The following is an 18,240-nucleotide window of genomic DNA, read 5'->3' as shown; positions in this document are numbered from 1 at the left end:
ACGGAAGATCTATCATGCGATGTGTTGCATTTGCGCAGCACGCTTGTTTTGCGATCGAGAATCTCTAATTGGTTATCATCCCCCACCTCAGAATGCCCTCAGATCACCTAGTTATTGTAAATTGACAGTGAGCTTACACAGCGTTCGGCAACGTGCTCTCCGAGACTATAAATTATTAATCACTTTTCTACCCTTTGAACGCTACCGTTTGTTGTCTATGAAATCACAGATTTTGAATGTTACTGAAGCAAAAATAAAATAAAAATAAAATAAAATACCATACCAAATAAATACGCAAGTAACTCAACTGATACACGTGCATTCCTACTGAGTGATGAAAGGAAACCTACCGACCGAGTGTTTTGTAGAGCAGCGAATGGGACGCGGACAATGTAATTACGGTTCGTGGCGTTTTACAAATTCCTCCAAAGTGCGGGGTATCTGGTTACGGTACGGTATGCCAAACCGCACGATCACCGTAGAGCAGAGACACTTCAGGGGAAGATAGTTCACTGTCGGGATGTCGTTGATCGGATTTTTGCGAATCAAGTTCAACGGACGATCGTCGTGTCGGTTGGGCTCGTCCAAATGCGCACCATACTCAAGAAGAGTGAAGATCACCTGCACACAAACAACGCAAAGCATAGCAAAAAGTGTTAATATGTTTCCGATCACCGATGGCTGTCACGCAGCGTAGAAAGTGTACTCACATCTCGATCATAATTGTAAGGCATCCCAGCAACCAGCAGAGGCGTCGATTTGGATTCATTTTTGGCATTTACATCGGCCCCACAGTCCAACAGCAGCTTGGCAACTTTCAGGCTAGGGAAAACGATTCTGAGAAATGTGGATTCGTCGTTGAAGTAGCCGCTCTTGATGACGTTCAACCGGGACACGGACAGGTGTAGCAGCGTGTCGTTGGTGATGGCGCTGCGAACCTTGCTGTGCACGAGCGTGTGTACCGATCGATAGATCGATGCTCGATCATCCTCAGTTTTCGCCGTTGCAAGCATGAGAAACATCAGATGGGTCAAACACTTCATGACGCGGTCGAAATTTTCCTGTTGCTTTCGATGAACCGGTCGCAAGCTGATGAGTTCTCGCGCCACCGTTATGTTGGCCGTAAGGATGCTAAACACAGCGAACACGTCTTCGAATCGAGGTACCGTGCCTTCCATGTGCTCCTCGGGCATCAGCTCATCGTACCCGTCGATCAGGTCGAGCATCAAGCGAACGAGAGCCTGCGCCGTGAGACAAGTGTCGGAGTAAAGGATGGAGTACTTTTGCACCCGTATCTGGAGCGCGAGCAGCCACAGATCGATGCAACGCTGAAAGCGATGCGCATCGGCGTATGACGCCCCTCGGAACATTATCCGGAACAGTGTATCCCGGTGGCCGATACCCAGTATGCGTTCGTAAATGAGCAAGCTCTGGACGCGCATGGCATCCATGTCCGCTGCGATGTTGTCCAGCTCGGGGATAGTGGTGAATTCGGTTGCGAAAGCATACGCCGCCCGCGGCTCAACGGTGGGTTTCTTGGAAATGTAGCCGGCCTCGCGTAACCGGATCTGGTGGGCCAACCGCCAATGCAGAATGGCACCGCGGGTCACATTGAGGTCGTCGATAAGCGTCGACCCGAAGAGCTCGTGCGCATCCGCCAGCCGTTCGGCGGAGTAGTTGATGCGCTTTTTCAAAAAATCGAATATGTGATAGGCTCCCTTGAGGCAGGCCATCTGCAACGCATCGTCCCCATAGCGGGATTTTGCAAACGGGTCAGCACCATGCTCCAACAGAAGCTGTGCTGTCTCAAGTCGATGCTCTTGTATCGCGTAGTGTAGTGCCGTTTTGTCCTGAATGTCGCGGGCGTTCACATCCGCGCCTTTGCTGATTAAATACGTACACAGCGTGACGGATTGTACCGAATTGATGAGGCACGTTCCACCGTTGTAGTTTGGTTTCTTTATGTCCGCTCCGTGTTCGACCAAAAATTGAACTGCAAAAGAAAGAAAGGGAAAAACGGACTTTGGCCATCAATCGCGCTTTCGGAATTTGGCTCGCACAGGTCACACACCACCTACCGATATCGATGTGTGTCATGAAGCAAGAACTACGCAGCGGAGTCGAGCCAGTATCGGAAAGCGCGTTTATGTTGGAACCAAGGCGAACGAGACATTTCACGACGGGCAGCTTGCCGGAAACGCAAGCACACCACAGCGGGGTCACACAGTGAACGGAGCGATCTTCGGGAACTTCGTAGAATCCTTTCTGCTCCGTGTTGGCGTCACAAACCGTGATAAGATACTCGGTGATATCCACGTTACCACGGCGACAGGCGATGAAGAGCGGGGAGCAACCATCGCTGGTCCGTTTTACCACTTCCTTGCGTATCTTTCGTGGTAACCGTTCGACCCGTTCGCGGAGTCCTTTCGAGAGGCGCGAGTTTTCGTTGCAGGTTTTGCATTCCTGCAGCAAGTCGTTTCCGATCTGCTCCAAAGTACGATGTTGATTCACCTGCTTCGAAGACGACGGCGTTGTTGAATGCGACGAATTCGTCGTAAATTTTCTCATCAGATCGGATTGCTGGCTGTTACGGTAACAGTGCCTCTCAAAACCGTATCTCTAACCGTGGGCGGAAAATAAAACAGAATGAGTCGAGGCGCACGATCGAAGAATAAACGGGGGGAATGCTGCTAAAACACCAGCAGTACGGAATTTTCGGTCGAATGGAAAACGGAAAAGAAAATTAAAACCTTGACGAAGCAGAGGACTTTTCACTCTTTTTTAACGTTATTTATGATAGTTTGTTGTGACTGCACGATGGCTGTCACTCGTGCACTGTGGCATCGTCAGTTGGACCATGCATTTGACAGCTTACCGACTCACGGCTGCTTCGTTATTATTTACAACGAACGAAGACGAATATATTTTAAATGCTAAGTATTTTACTTGCTGGCGTGCACGTGCTCTCTCGAGAGGTAGCTGTTCTGTCGATGCAGATCCATACAGAGTTTTAAAATCTCCATAATGTGCAACATTTCTTAGACATATTTTTTCCCGATTTAGACGAGAGGAATATAACTTCCGACGACATAGTACCACCAAATTTTCCACTGGTTTTTTGTTTTCCATTGAAAGAGTACCTCATGGTCGTAGCTGATGTTTTTTTATAAATAACTTGTTAACCAGGTGTTATATTGTCTTGTTTTTAAAGTTATATTGTCAGCTTAAAATATTATTTTCCAGAATCACCTCACGCCAGAACAATGTGCTAAAGGTTCTACTGTAACACTTGCGCAACGCGTGTACAGGGCTAAGTATCCTTGTAAAAAAGCGTCTACAGTGAAGACTATTCGTACATTTCAGACGAAATTCAGCATCACAGGACCATTGACAACGTGTGTCCGTCGGAATAAACTTCGTACCAGAGTATGGAGTATGGAGGCAATAGTAGCCGCATATGTTGACGTTGTGGAGCAACAACAAACTTCTATCCGAAATCGTGCTCAGCAGTTTGGTATGTCTTCTATTAACATGGGACGGCTGTTGAAAACCTTGCAACAATTACTGCCTATAATTAAGCCATATCGCATTCAATACGGTCGCGAATATGAAGGCCATCCTTGTCGAGCAGCTGAACTTCTGGTACTTCTTGATCATGATCAGCTCTACCAGATTTAATCGATAAAACCTCTGCTAAAGCCCTGATGCTAGCTACAGGAAGATATCGTAGTACGGGTATTCAAGCTTTGAACTGTATTTCTCATTTCAAAGAGGAGGTACAATGATAAGCAAAGATGGATGTCTGCTTGACAAAGAATAAAACGATATAGATCAAGTAATAAAAAACTAATAAAGGCTTGTAGATCTATTCATTTTATTACATAATGCGTTCAATAAGCAAGCCTACGTTTACATCGAATTTGTGCTATGGCTTTGTCTGGTTTCGTAATTAAAAAAAAATAAAGCTCGATCAGCTTACAAGACTCTACAGCATGACAAATATGTTAGTAAATCAAAACAAAAAGCATACATCGAAAAGTCCGTTCTAGTCAATGATTGTACGAAAAGGATCGTGTATTGAAGTATACGTGATCAAAAAAGCTGTAAAAATAATTATTTAACCCAAGCACGAAACATTAGTTTGCATTGGTATGGTGTATATCAAGCCATTTGCAAAGTCTCGCTAAAATTGATTTCGAATTATGTTATAAATGACCATATGATTAATGTACGCCTATAATAGAGCAAAGATGAATAGTAATTACACAAAGTGAAAGGTATATAGTGAAAATTATCATCTTTTACACTTAAACATGAACTTGAGAACGTTTGCTATACAATAATTTATTTGAAAATGTTCAACTCAAAATAAACCATTGTCAGAAAAAAAAATCTAATGTGTCTTCATATACCAACCAACCGAATGATGAATCTTGACATGCTATATTTCCTTCTTTTTTTTAACGCTAGCACGTGTTTGAAAGACTTCATTTACACATTTCGAACATTCTGATATCCCTACCGCCACATCCAGGCTTCAACGTTTTTCCCGATCTTCGGTTAGTGCAATTATATAGAACCTAAACCGAGATAAATTGTTACCGTTACACTTATTAGTAGTGTACACACGATTCCAAGACGCCCCATAGCAGCACATAGCTTAATGCGGCCGGTAACGGTGTTTACGAGTGATTTGTCCGCACGGGTCTTAAGCTGGAACCGGTTACCGTCCTGGTGGAAACTCTGCCTGCCCTATCCGGTGGCTCGATTGCCGATCGGTCGCTGGTCCGGTCCGGTTAGCTGATCTAATCATTTACTTTCCTGGTGGGTTTCAGCACCCAGGAAAGCCACCTGCTCTGTCGAACGGACGATGGCGCACGATTTGCATGGAGTCCGGAGTGTGGTCGGAAAAACGGGTGGTACGGGAAGGAAATCGTGTTACATAACCTCCATGTGGATCGTAGCGCAGCGAACTGCGGAAGGATAAAACGAAGGTGGTACATCACACGGAACTGTGCGGCTAATTGGCGTGCATCTAATGCACCGGTTTTGCATGCAGTTTGTGCAGTTTCTTTCGACGGTAACGGAAGTTTTCCTTCGTTCTACTTGTTGTGCATTAAACGTTCTCATCCGGGAAACTAACATCATCGCTGTCTAGACGCTACAGATTGGGGACGACCCCAGGATAGAGAGAGAGAGAGAGAGAAAAGCCAAGCCCACCGTTGATTTACAGACGATGGCGTGGTTTATTTCATTCGTAATCGAACTCAATCCCAGAACCCTCGAAATGCTCCTCGATCCAGGCATCAAACCTCGCAGACATCTTCGCGTCCATGTGGTTTTTCCAATCGCCAATCTCACCCTTGCGAATGAACTTTACCCCGTTGGCGTCGTTTTGCATCACCGACGAGTCCTTCATCAGCGGCTCGAGATTGACGGCCGGATTGCGTTGCATGCGATCGAACTGGAGGTGTTCGCACATCCGTTGCACTTCGTCGTCGGTAAGCTCGCGGCCAAAGTCGAGAAATTGCGCACAACGACGTATCACCTGCGGTAGATTGCGCTTCATATCCTCGTACCGGAGGAACAGAATGTTGCCCTGATTGCGGCGCTTCCAGAAAGCCAACGCGTGCGCCCACATTGGCCCGATCGGGGCCTGATCGGCAAGGAATATATCGCACAGCTCCTCAAACGTACCCTCGGACCGATGGATCAGCTGGCAGTAGTAGTAGTACGAGACGCACAGATCCTTCGGATTTCGCACCACGTAGATGATCTTTGGCCGCACCGTGTCCAGCTCCCGGGGATGCAGTTGCCACGGAAGGTGAGATTTGATGAACCGTCTTCCCGCCATCTGGTGTACACACTGCACCGAATCAATTTTCTCGTGCCGCCTGTACACGACGCATTGAAAACACAAACACACACACAAAAACGCATTACATTGGTGGGCTAGAAATTGGTCCGCATGCTCATGATATCTTACGTCACGGTATCCTCGACACTGCGATCGTCGGAAAAGATGACCGAAAGCTCGAGCAACGGTGTGCGGACCTGTTGCATTTGGTTCCGGGCTGCCTCGTAATCGAGATTGTTCCCCAACAGCCACACCATCTCCTGGGCCCAAGTTGATCCGGCTCGTGGAAACGACATCAGCCACACGTCATCCGGGCGGATCGGTAGCGTCCGGATCGAATCACCCAGCTCGGTGATCCGCCGTGGCATAACCACCCGGCCTGGGTTCACCTCGACGAAGTGATCCTTGCGGCCGAAGAACGCCTCCAGACGATCCCGCAGATCATCCCCGAGGGGACTATACTCCAGATCCATTGCTCCAGCCAGGAAGGGGAAACACCAAAAATCGTCGTCGGGATTGGCACGTCGGAACGCTGGATCCTAGCGAGCACTTTCACTGACCATCCACGGCGCGGTACTGTGGCCGGAAATCAGCTGCATAGTGGCATTTATAAACTGCATTAGACATCCCCTTCTCTAAGGCTCGGGGTTCACCTTCTCTCGCCCCAGACGCACACGAAGGCGCGATGGCCGTTCCCAGGAAGAAAGTGGCCAGCGTTTTATGCGGCGTCGACACCGTGCACCTCAGACACCGAGCTGGTGCACTAGTGCATTTCCGCGTTTTTCGTGGGAGGTGGGGAGTGAAAGCTGCTTTTTTTTCACGCGCGTAAATTCAGAACTATAAGCGAAAACTAATCGCGTGGCATCGAGTGTGCCTTCCCTGCCGAAAAAAAGAGCGCTTCCTTTAGTGAGTTTTTTTTCGGTGGTCAAATTGAGATAAAAAACAATCAATGATGCAGTCTAGGGATCTAACAACGATCAACGTAGGCCATGTTCGCATGCGTTTACGAATGCATTTGTAGGGATTGATCTCGACGAGCGATTACGGCAATGGAATCAACGCATCGACGGTGTACCGATTATCTAACGTGATCGTAAAGCGCGCAGTTGGCATAAAACCGTTGGGGACAACTGTGCAACTACGTTTCGATGCAATATGCTAGCTATAAATACCGCGCAGATTAGCGAAAGGCTTTCCGGACAAGGAACGTCTATAATTTTGCTCCATAAAGGTGCATGGATAAGCATAGGTTCACTTATTTCCACACGTACCCTCGGTTATCTAATGCGTTTTGAGTGGGGTTGATTCTGGACGCAAGGAACAAATTAAACAACAATCGTAAGTGGACATTTTCCATGAGACATTGCAGGATAAATCTTTGGAATGAAGGAGGGGATTTATTTTAACTCTATTGCATACAATTTTGAGTAACCTAGTTGGAAAAGCCCAGCAAGAACGGAAGCTTTGTTTCAGATCATCGTTTTAGATTCATCTAATAATTCCACATTCTCTTTATTAACTGAAAATTTGAAGACAAATAATTCTGGAACCCCACAAAGCCAATTGTATACTGATTTTCAACAATGTCTTTGAAGCTGAACAGAAAATGCCCATCAAGAACAGAAGCTTTTATGATCATTGTGTTTAGATTCATCTAATAATTTCACAGTCTCTATGAACCGGGATTTATTTTAACCCTATGGCTTACAGCTTATTTTGCTGTAAACTTTCTGCAAGCGAGCAGAGCAACAGAGCCCCAGCGAGAGCAGAAGCTTTTCTAGAACCCCCTCTTTCGTTAGATTCCTTTAATTCCACATTCTCTTTCTGTGGCACGGGTGACCGCGTTTGAAATGGAAAATACGGCTGACACATTTCTACACCTTGTTTTTTGTTACCTTTAAATGCCATCATTTTCCAGCCCTGCTCCTGCTTGACCTTTCTCGCATTCTGGCCCATCCCGCCGACACCGATCGCCTTTGGTTTCTTTTTCCGCCTTTCGCTCACACCCACCCACCCACTCACCCATCTTGTGGACCGGTTTTGAGGGGCATGTGCCGGGGTAGCAAATCTGTGCTTTCAAAGACGATCCCTCGCCGTTTTTTTGTGGCTCTCTAGCGCCCGCTTGCCCTGCGCTGCCGATGCCGAAAGATGGCCTGCTTCAGGTTCCCGGTTTGAGCGGCCCAGTTTGACCTACTTCTGTTCTTGTGTCGGCACATCGGCACAGCGTTACAGCCGTAGTGCGTTATTCCTGTGCCACAAACCACACCACTGATCAAGCGCGATCGATACTGAGTTTGGAGAGAACCAGAGACGGCAAAATGGGAATTGAAGGAATTCTTGCTCTCTCAAGTTTAGTTTAGGGGTTATAATAACGTTTTCTTCGGCTTTCTTTCGCCGCCGACTGTTAACACCATCACAACATACAGGTAATGTTTTGACCACAAATCACAGTTCCATGGATGTTGCGTTTATTGACTCCTGAAGGAAGGAAATCCCACCTTCCACCACATGGGCAACGGGATTGCCGTAAGGCCGTTTACTGTGACCCATTTGCGGATTCTGACGTCTGTTCGGAACCTGTTCCTTCGAGCAGCCTCCGTCTCCGATAGGTTGCCTGTGATCATCTGCAGGCTCTCTCTGCATGAATAATGTGCGCTCTGCTTCTTCGTTCACTGTTAATCGCATTTGTGTTGTCATTTTTCAGCCCATCGTGATGATGAGAGTGTTCCCTTTTTTTGTCTTGTTGGTTGGTTGTTTCATATTTTTGGTGAAAGTTTGCCACCACAGTTCGTGTTCAAAGAACGCCATTCTGTCTGTTTGCTTTGCGAATTGGCACATCTTCTCCCGCTGGCGGGCCAATGACACCCAAACGAGTGATTCCGTTTTCCGTGTCACGCTCTACACCATGGCGCCGTTTTCAGGGAGCGATACAGATTCGCGTGAACAGGTATCTAGCAAGCGCTCATCATCAGCCAGCAGCAGCACGTTCCAGTTAGCCAGCTAGCGGGCTGTTTATTGCCAGTGCGGTCTCTCTGCTGGTCAATTACGAATCGCGAACCGGCTCGACAAGGCACGCGAAAACCCACGGTTCTAGCCCACTGCCCGTTCCGTCGCTGGAACTGATTGCTCTTGTACGGGGACGAGACAATCCGGTCTCGCCAGAGCAGTGGCGAGAAGCCAGCCATCACATGCATATGTGGTTGGAAAAAGGGGCAAGAAAATCGCCCAAGAATTACTGTTATAAAAATGTGTGGCTCTCTCTTTCTCTCTCACTCTCTCTTAACCACCAGAACCAGAAACGCATTATGAGCTAAGGGGCCCTGAGCTTCAGTACGATCGCATGCTCACTGATCGCTAAAGGGAGTGCTCTAGCTACCTTTTTTTTATTTTGGTTCGAAGCGATCGGAAGTAAAATCGCCTCCTTTGATTGTGCATTTGCCCAACAACCATCTTCATGGCGTAGATCACTGAACTAAGCATTTGAGCCTGATCTTACACAACTTCTACACTCTTAATTATGACAGCAGGTCGCCAAAGATCTTAGGTAGACGAGATCTTACAACCGAACAAAAAAAAAAGATGAAATGAAAAACTCAGAAAGGCTCATACCAGCGGTCTGTGACTCAGGTATCGTTGCGAGATCACTTCCTAACTTCTTGCGCCTGTCTGCACACAAACACACACAAACACACACACACCCACACAACCTGTTCTAGTGTTTCGCTTCGTTTCGTTTCGTTGGCCATGCCCGTGGGTTTCGTGATTCCTTTGTGCATCTTCCTCAAGCCTTTCTCTGTCTCTTTCTCTCTCTTTCGCCCATCTCCGCCTGGGTTCCTTCGCCTTCCCGTTCCCGTGGTCAAACAATTGCTCTTGCTTCTTCGCTATTCAACCTGGCCAGGGTTTGTCTCGCTTGCTTTCTCGTTCGCCCCAAAACCCAGGCGCAACCTTCGCCGGGGAACGTGGCCCATTCTGTGATCCATTCAAGTTTGTGCCGTCCTGCGAGTCGAACGTCTGCGGATCGTGATCGCGAAAGATCGAAAGAACAGTGTGTGCGTGTGTGTTTGGTGGGTGAATAAACCAACCTGCGATGGGAAAACATCCGTTGCTTGTAACGCTGGTGGTTCTCGCGATCAGTGGCGGTGCATTTACGGCGCATGATGCCGACGAGGGTAGCCCTTTTCTCGACATGGCCACCGAGTTCCTGTCGTCGATGGGGAACCAACAGGGTGGTGGTGGTGGAGGTGCAGCAGGACTTTCCGGCATAGCGTCCATGTTGTTGCCGCTGATGGCGAACGCGAATGGTGGTGGTAAAGCCGGCGGTGGCAACGACGGAATGGGTGCTATCCTGTCCGGAATCGGAAGTATGTTGGCTGCCGGTGCTAATGGCGGTGGTGGAACCAACGGTGGTGGTTTTGATCCGGCATTGATCGGAAATGTGATTCAAATGTTTGCTGGTGCTGCCAGCGGCGGTGGTGGCAGAGATCACGATGACGACACTAGCGATGAGCCTATTCGACGACGTCAGCAGCAGTCCAGTGGAAAGCGCCAAAAACGGAAGGCTCCGGTGGATCAGGGACAGAATCCGCTCGTTGATACTGTCCTTACGATGGCCTCAAGCTGGCTTGCGAACTACAACAATGTCGAGCAGGATCAGCAATCGTCCGGTGGTGGTGGTGGTGGTGGAGCAGATGCCCTTGCCAACCTGCTACCACTTGCCGTACAAGCCTTCCAGTCATTCACTGGACCGGAAATGGAACGCACTCAGGAGAAGCACAAAGGTCACGCGTGGGTGTTGCCACCGTTCCTCGAGAATCTGCACGTTATGTGGGACCAATTCACGCAGTCCGAGCTGGCCGAGGCGTTGTGGACGAAGATGGGTTTGCACACCGTGTTCAAAGGTTTTGTTGGACGCGCCGGAAAGCTGGACTACGACAAGCTGTTCCAGTCACTGCAGAACCAATCGTTCCGGCGACGTTGGATCAAAGCGGCCACCATCTACCTCGCCGAGTGGGTCAACTACATCGCCAATCCGGAGGTGTACCAGCGGTGAGTGACACATTGGAATTTCCCTCCTTCCTGTGTGGCCAGATTACCGTTACGAACGGATGACGTGGTGGCAACGCGCCCGAAAAAGTAGGTCACTGACTGAGCAGCTCGAATAATGTGCGATTCTTTTTGTCTCCTGTGTGTGTTTCGCAGCTACGTCGCTACCGGGCAGCTGATGGCCAACGGATTCCTGCAGTCCCAGGGCTACCCCAAGCAGACACTGCTGGACATTAACCGGCCCAGTGAGACGATTTCGAGCCTCATCGATCACGTGGCGAAGCGGTACCTCGCGGTGAAGATATCCTCCATCCAGTACGTGAAACCGGCCGTACACTACGTGAAGGATCTGCTGAAGCTCGGCAAGGCCAAGCAATTCCTGCAGCAGTACAACGTGACGGAGATGACGGACAAGCTGACCGATACGCTCAATCTGGAGGTGAGTGGACGAAACAAACTGGAAGTGGAAGAACAAGCGATAGAAAACTGTGAGCTAATGAGATTTACTTCTTTTCGTTACATCCGGTATTCCGGTGTTCCGGTAGGTGATCGAGCCCGTCCTGAAAGTGCACCGTGCGTATCGGCAAGCGATCGCGACGCCCCACTGCGACAAGTACATCCTGTGTGAGATTAATTCGCACGATCCAAGCGAAAAGTTGGGCCTGGGCGGATTTAAACATGGCGTGACACGATTCGGCAGCATGGCGGCCGCGTGGTTCATCGCGCTGGAAACACGCACGCCCTTCTGGACGCTGTTCGCGATCATTAACGATCCGCACCACTGTGATATCAAGCACCCGGTCGATTGCGCGGAGTATCACGAAAGTGAGCAGCGTGTCACTACGGACTACCCGCACAACGAGCTGTAAGGACGTCCCGGTTGGCAAAAGGGAATCCCGGGAAGTGAGCAATCGGCGCACGCATGTTGTTCGCTTCCGTTGTTAGCTTCAGCTTGCTAATCCCCGGTGCCGAACGATGGCCGGTTGGCATGATCAAGCATCAAGCAAAAACAAAAAAACACGCACCCACACGTGATTGTTGACTCAAAAACCCCACAAAACCTCTTGTGATCTTAGCTCCCTAGCCCTATATATCTCGGGCTCACGTCTGCGTCCCCGAGAGGAGGGTTTTAATTTACATTCGAACTCGTGAAGCATGATGTGCATGCATGGATGGAAAAAGAGCCTCAAACGAGTGCGCGTGCGATTAGAATTAGGCTCTAGTGCGGTTATCGTGTGTTTTTCGTTCGCTTTTAGAGCGATGAATCGCAACGCGGGGATTTATTTTAAAATATTAGCAAGCAATCAGCACACTTCGAACGAACGAAGCGCAAAGCACGCAGTACCGGCATGTTAATAATGTAACGGTAACATTGGCGGTTTTGATTTGGGAGTTGCCGTTTTTGCGCGTGCTGCTGAAGTTGCGGTGTTCTCTTCCCCAGCTTCCCGGGCTTTATGCGGGTTCTCCGTTTAGCGTTTAGGCATTTAGCAGTGCGCTTTACACTGGAAAAAAGTAGTACTTAAGTTGTAGTCGGAGGGCGATAATAAGTTTAAGATTAAGCAATAATGGTGCGTTTTACGTGAGCGCTAATGAGCACGCAGCCGTACGGAATGTGGAATATTCGGGTGCTTATTTGCGAGAATGAACGAGTTGCACGTGGCGAATTCGAATGTAGATTTCATGCCCTCCCTCCCCCCCAGTGAAAGCACTGCGATATGGCGATATACCCACACAGGACGAGATCACGATCCAAAAAAACAATAAACAAAACAAAACACACAAAACAAAAAATCAAATAAATAAATTTGAAATAGAAAACCCCAACAACAACGAGTGTTTTGTTTTGTTTTATAGCTCTATGTGTATTTATCGCGTGAGTCTACGCTACAATTTTTTGGAATGGTTTCGCATTGCACTTCGGTGTATAAAAGGCTGACGAGATACGTGGGACGGAGTTCGGCGATTGGTGCTGGTAATCGACAACAAAAGGCACGCTTATTTCTTTATACATTTGCAAACCCAATCCATTCCCTCCTGATCGAGAAGCAGCATGAATGAGGAAAGAAGGTTGTTGATGTTAGGAGCTCAGTAGAAATGAATGAACCGCTCAGAACCGTTTCAAATACTCACCTTCACACCGGCACCTTGCAAAGCCGAGCAGCCTTGTATTTGCCAGGTGCGATCCATCAGCTTGACGAGCTTCAGGCATTCTGCTATCTCGGAAGCTTTCAGCGCACCAGCTACGTCCTGTTTGTTGGCAAACACCAGCAAAGGCACGGATTTTAGTTTATCATCCAGCAGCAGCTCGGTAAGCTCGTCGCCGGTTTCCTCCAGCCGCTTCCGGTCACTCGAATCGATCACATATATCAGGACGTCCGTGTTGTCAAAGTAGTTCTTCCAGTATGGGCGTATCTTGCTCTGACCCCCTATATCCCAGACGTTTAGTTTGAACCCGTCGGAGACAACGGATTTAATGTTGAATCCCGCCGTTGGGGTCACTTGGGTAACTTCCTCTGAGGCGAGCTGCTTTAGCAGCGTCGTTTTACCGGCATTGTCCAATCCGAGCAACAGGATACGAAGTTCTTTTTCTGGTGCAGATCGTAGTTTGCGCAGCAGAGAGAGCAGCCCCTACAAGAACAGCAATAATTAAACGATGAATTGTTTTCGTCAACTACTTTTGTTGAATACCAAAAAGCATATTGGACAGCCCTGCACACAAGTAATTCAAAATGCTTTCGCTGTGTGAGCGAGACAACAGAGCCAGAAATAACAGGGTGCTTCCGAAAAACTTGATTTTGATGTCAAAAGCATGCAGCCATCGTTACCCGGGAAACGAGCAACAAACAAAGTCGCCGTATAATCACATCGTACGAAGATATTGAACACCATCACGCCCATCTTAATAGGGCACATTATACAGAGCTGCATTCACGCGTGAAAGTTTTCTTACCATCTTTAGTGAAGTAGTGATAAAAAGTTGTCAAACGAATTGTTGAAATTCTCACGAATACTGGAAGTCGAGAGGAGCTGCAAATAAGTGGGAAAGCAAAACAACGTTATTTGACAGCACGCAGCCAGCTGTCATTGACGTCTAGTGCTCGAAATGAGTACTAAATTGTGGATAGCAGGGCTGAATCCATTCTCACCCGAATCAAACTGCGCTCTGCAAGGTGTGTGAAATTTTTGAAACTGCTCGTTAAACTGCTCGTATTTTTAGCGTGACTTCTAATCTGCTAGTGTACATAGTGTTTTCTTTTCTATCAATTCGAACTAAATCTTGTGATCTTAATTTCATTTTTTGATGACAACAACATTTTTATCTTTCATTTCTCAACATAGACAAATTATTTCCTAAATTTGTAATTTTGTTTGTTTTATTAAACAATAAATATCCTTACTTTTTACGAGTTTTGAAGAGAGTCAATACATACAACTTCTTTTCCAATAAGATGTTAAGAAAGATGGATCGAGCGTAACGTTACTAAATGTCGTACATTTGATGTCGTTGCAGATATCAACCTCAGCTCGGTGTTGCCCTTGGAAGAGCGCTCACCTAAATTCATAATTAGCTTCGGACCACTGCACGCCTTCATCGCGCAAGATAATAAGCTCTACACCTTCTGCGTTCTCTCTGAACAACGAAAAAGTGTCGGGTTTGAGGCGGACATCCTCTCGCTGGCAGCCAACAGCAAGTTCTGCCTTGTTCTCCTGGCGTCAGGCCGGCTGTTGAAGTATGACCCATCAGTGGACGTGTCCGTGCCGGTGGTCGGGTTTCTTGGAATCGAAGGAAACGAACCGAAAACTGTGAAGGACGAATCAATCACCCATCTGGCATGCGGGGAATGTGTCACACTCGCGTGTACATCGACTAATGCCATTTACAACATCCCGAACCATACGGCCACCCTCCCGAAACACGTGAAAATAAGCAAAGTGGTGGCCGGCTTCGAGCATTGCCTGTTGCTCACGACAAACGGAGACGTCTACAGCTGGGGAGGCGGACTGTAAGTGGCCGAACGTAGGGAATGAGAAATTGAGAGTTGGTCTCCATAGTAACCGAGAATTTTCTTTCCACAGCCGCGGTCAGCTTGGGAACGGTGAAATCGTGGCCATCGTAGATCAACCCCACCTAGTGGAAGCTTTGGCGGGAGTGAAGATAGTAGACATTGCTGCGGAAGGATGGCACTCGGCAGCCGTGTCCTCGTTCGGGGATCTATACACCTGGGGTTGGAACAACCAGGGCCAACTAGGATTGCTAGATCACGAATACGATGGGCGGGTAGTGTCTCAACCCCAGATCGTATCATTTCCGGGTAATGCAGACGCAACAGTGACCAGGATTCACTGTGGCATTGGACACACGGTTGCCGAAGTAACTACGGTCGATGGGACGCATGAGGTGCTGATCGCAGGATGGAACTTGGAGAAGCGTTTCGATTACAGCCGTGCTCCATCGACACCGGCTTTCGATGGATTCCGGAAGCTACCCCAACCAGCAGCACCAGCCGATGCAATCGAAGTAGGCGCTGGTCCGAACCTGGTTTACTTCCTGCAGCGAGCAGCGTGCGCTGAAAAATGAGACACCGAAAATGAAACTGTTCCACACTATCCTTGACCCGATTCCTTCGGCGGGTTTGGCCTTTTTTTTTAATTCGATGGGGAAGGGCCAACAGCAAGTAGACAGCCAAAACGACACAAGAAGGTATCGAGGTATTGAGTTCGTTTCTTTGCCACGAGACGGACGGACGCACACATAACCATGCCAGTAAATCAGCTTACGCAGGGTGGCAGGATGTGGTGTTCAAGGCTGCAGGGTTGGCCGAAAAATTGCCACGAAATGAGGTCACAGCATCTTCGCCATGTGCGAGCTTCTGCGGCTTGTTCGTCGTGTTGCGTTCGCCCGAAAACGGAAAACGTCGTTACCACGCGTGCAGTTGCAATGCTTTCGCTGCACCAAAAACGAAAACAAAAAAAAAGAAAAAAAACACACACACACAAAAGCCAAACCAGAAACAAGTGGAAACGGAAGAAACGAAAACGACGAGCGGCGCGAGCAGAAGGATCACGCAAGGCGAAGAAAAGCGAGAAAGAAATTGAACAAAAAAGCAAAAAAAAATAAAAGGAACACGCCAACGGCCAAAGACACGCATCGAGCGCTTCGAACCAGACAGACCCCTCGGTCGAACCCTCGAAAAATTGAGAGTGAAAATAAGATCAAGGCCAGCCGGTTTGCCGGTTGTTCCTGCCGCGCGTGTTGTTGCAAATGCGCAACTGCAACCGTCGGGCCGGTGCAGCGTGGGTAATGCATTTTCGTTGCATCGGAAGATGTGGTAATTGAGTGTGCAATTGCGACGAGGACGTCGAGGACGAAACCCGACCGGTGAAGACGAATGATGGCCGCGGATGAGTGCCTTTTGTCCAAAATTGAGCGAAAATTATGAAAAAGGCCCCCATTCGGACTGCCGAGCGGGATCGGTCTCTCTTGTGGCCATCAGGCGGCAAGCGGCCACTGGCTGAACCGGTTCTTTTTCACGCGTGTTGGGTCATTCCGGAGTCCCGACCGCTTTTCGGGGTGGATGATGGCCTCGATCTTTTGCAGAACCCACAATGAAGGGTTCTCGTTGCCACCGCAGCCTTTCTGCCAGTACGTGGTCATTAAATTGTTACGGCCTGTGAGCAGTTTCACTTTTTTTTCGCTTCCCATTCCACGGAGACAACCGGGATGTGCATGCCGGTTTGGGGGTAGCTTTTTTTTTTGCTTTCGGGAGGTTAATAATTTTCGGCGCGCCATTGTGTGAGCAAATGCACTTTATTTTTGGCCATGTCGATCCCGAACTCGGGGGTCGCAGATCGGCTACCAGATCGTGCGTATTTAGTGCAGAACAAATTGAGGAATTTTACCAACATTACGTTGGGGTTGGGCCGATTTTTTTCTTCTGTGTGTGCCACCAAAAGACCCGTTGCTTTATTGCAACGGGGGATCTTTTTTTGTTGTTGTTTTTTGATGATGGGTTATCTTGCTGCCGTTGATGTTGTCGATCGCGGAAGTACGGAAGGACATGTGCAAGCGTTCTTTGTGGCTTTGAAATGCACTCGCGCAGTTGGTTGGAGAAAAAAAAGCCACATTCAGGTATGATTTGCATACGGTGATGGTAATTTAGAGCACAACCCGTTATGCAATGACGTATGCTGTAGCGGAGGGAAAAACAATGGCAAGTAATAATGCATGCGACGAATTCACGAGCACTAACAATTATTCAAAGTGGGCCCAAATCGCTAACAATAATGCCTTTTGAATGCCGTTGATTGGGGAAGCTTAATGACGCAATAGATTAGGCAACAGTAAATATGTTTTTTTTTTGCGAAGATCGACATCTAAAATCGATGCAATTGCACTCATGCCAATGCACCTTGGTCTGTTGTGCCATCGTGTTTCGAGGGTTTTCGTTGCCCTTTTTTAGAACCATTCGAAGCAACACAAAAAAATATCGTCGTTCCCACCCGCAAAGAACCGTTATGTGCAATTATTTTTTTGAGAACCCCAAAAAGAATATGGGGGAAGCCAAAAACGACAAAAAAAAACAAGAGAACCTGCAACAAAGGAGACCGAATGCACCCGGGCCGAATGCGTTGCCTCGGGGGTCGTCGTAGTAACAAAGAAGGCGGTTTTCATTGCGTGTCAATTTTCGTTTCTGATTCCATCTGTCAGTGGAACCGGGAAGGTGCATTTTCAATCGGCTAAATTAGGGCACCTCGAAACTGCGAGTTAATAAACCCGCGCAGTCCTTGAAAGGATGTGCAAGTGACCGTTCGGAGCATCGAGATGCATTTGCATCGCTTATTTTCGCCGGTCATTTGCCGTGTGCGCACCGATCGGGTCGCTTATCGCTTGCGGTTGACGTACGTCCTTGGACGCCATGTTGGCTTCGTGCTCTCCAGACGACGGCCACAGCCGCGGTCACGACGCGCCAAGCCAGACGTTAGAGACAAATAAAACAAAATGCTGTCCTCGGCTGGGCCGGGCAAAGTTTCTTGACACGCGAAAACGCGAGGCAAAAGAAAAAAAAACGAAAGCAATATAAGCGGAAGGCAAACATTGCGTCTGATAGGGAGATAGCGACCGGCGGCTCATCCGAGTTGGCTGTGCCGCGGCACGCAGTAGTAGTGGTGTGCGAAGGAAAAAAGTGACAGCTCACCGGTTCGCCATCCCGGACCTAGCCTAATCTGTTTTGAAGTAGCGTTGCTCCCGTCAGAACGAGGGCACTGCCATTAGGGGGTTCAACGAATTAGAAACATTGTCCGAAGCGCGTGCGTTTCGCAAACTGTTGACTGTGGACTGC

At 48.3% G+C, this 18,240-nt stretch overlaps 5 protein-coding genes across 5 annotated transcripts; 2 read left to right on the top strand and 3 right to left on the bottom strand.

Annotated features, from left to right (window-relative positions):
- Nucleotides 1-396: 396 nt before the first annotated feature.
- LOC128720239 (protein fem-1 homolog C) lies at nt 397-2,568 on the bottom strand. Its single transcript, XM_053813898.1, has 3 exons — nt 2,079-2,568; nt 711-1,993; nt 397-621 (listed from the first exon to the last, which is right to left on the bottom strand). The coding sequence occupies exons 1-3, from the start codon at nt 2,566-2,568 to the stop codon at nt 397-399; spliced, it is 1,998 nt and encodes a 665-aa protein (XP_053669873.1).
- A 2,683-nt stretch (nt 2,569-5,251) lies between these two features.
- LOC128720664 (luciferin sulfotransferase) lies at nt 5,252-6,330 on the bottom strand. The gene is made up of 2 exons (XM_053814349.1): nt 5,987-6,330; nt 5,252-5,894 (listed from the first exon to the last, which is right to left on the bottom strand). Exons 1-2 carry the CDS (start codon nt 6,328-6,330, stop codon nt 5,252-5,254), a joined length of 987 nt encoding a protein of 328 aa, XP_053670324.1.
- Nucleotides 6,331-9,944: 3,614 nt separating this feature from the next.
- LOC128724210 (uncharacterized) lies at nt 9,945-11,769 on the top strand. The gene is made up of 3 exons (XM_053817979.1): nt 9,945-10,903; nt 11,057-11,339; nt 11,446-11,769. Exons 1-3 carry the CDS (start codon nt 9,945-9,947, stop codon nt 11,767-11,769), a joined length of 1,566 nt encoding a protein of 521 aa, XP_053673954.1.
- A 1,126-nt stretch (nt 11,770-12,895) lies between these two features.
- LOC128724199 (ADP-ribosylation factor-like protein 3) lies at nt 12,896-13,798 on the bottom strand. The gene is made up of 3 exons (XM_053817968.1): nt 13,772-13,798; nt 13,031-13,528; nt 12,896-12,934 (listed from the first exon to the last, which is right to left on the bottom strand). The coding sequence occupies exons 1-3, from the start codon at nt 13,796-13,798 to the stop codon at nt 12,896-12,898; spliced, it is 564 nt and encodes a 187-aa protein (XP_053673943.1).
- A 205-nt stretch (nt 13,799-14,003) lies between these two features.
- Nucleotides 14,004-15,479, top strand: LOC128724188 (E3 ubiquitin-protein ligase HERC2). Its single transcript, XM_053817957.1, has 3 exons — nt 14,004-14,070; nt 14,412-14,904; nt 14,978-15,479. Exons 1-3 carry the CDS (start codon nt 14,004-14,006, stop codon nt 15,477-15,479), a joined length of 1,062 nt encoding a protein of 353 aa, XP_053673932.1.
- The last annotated feature ends 2,761 nt before the right edge of the window (nt 15,480-18,240 follow it).

This window comes from Anopheles nili, chromosome 2 (assembly GCF_943737925.1).
Source record: "Anopheles nili chromosome 2, idAnoNiliSN_F5_01, whole genome shotgun sequence".
NCBI lineage: Eukaryota > Metazoa > Arthropoda > Insecta > Diptera > Culicidae > Anopheles > Anopheles nili.
This window is presented reverse-complemented; position numbering and strand designations above follow the sequence as displayed.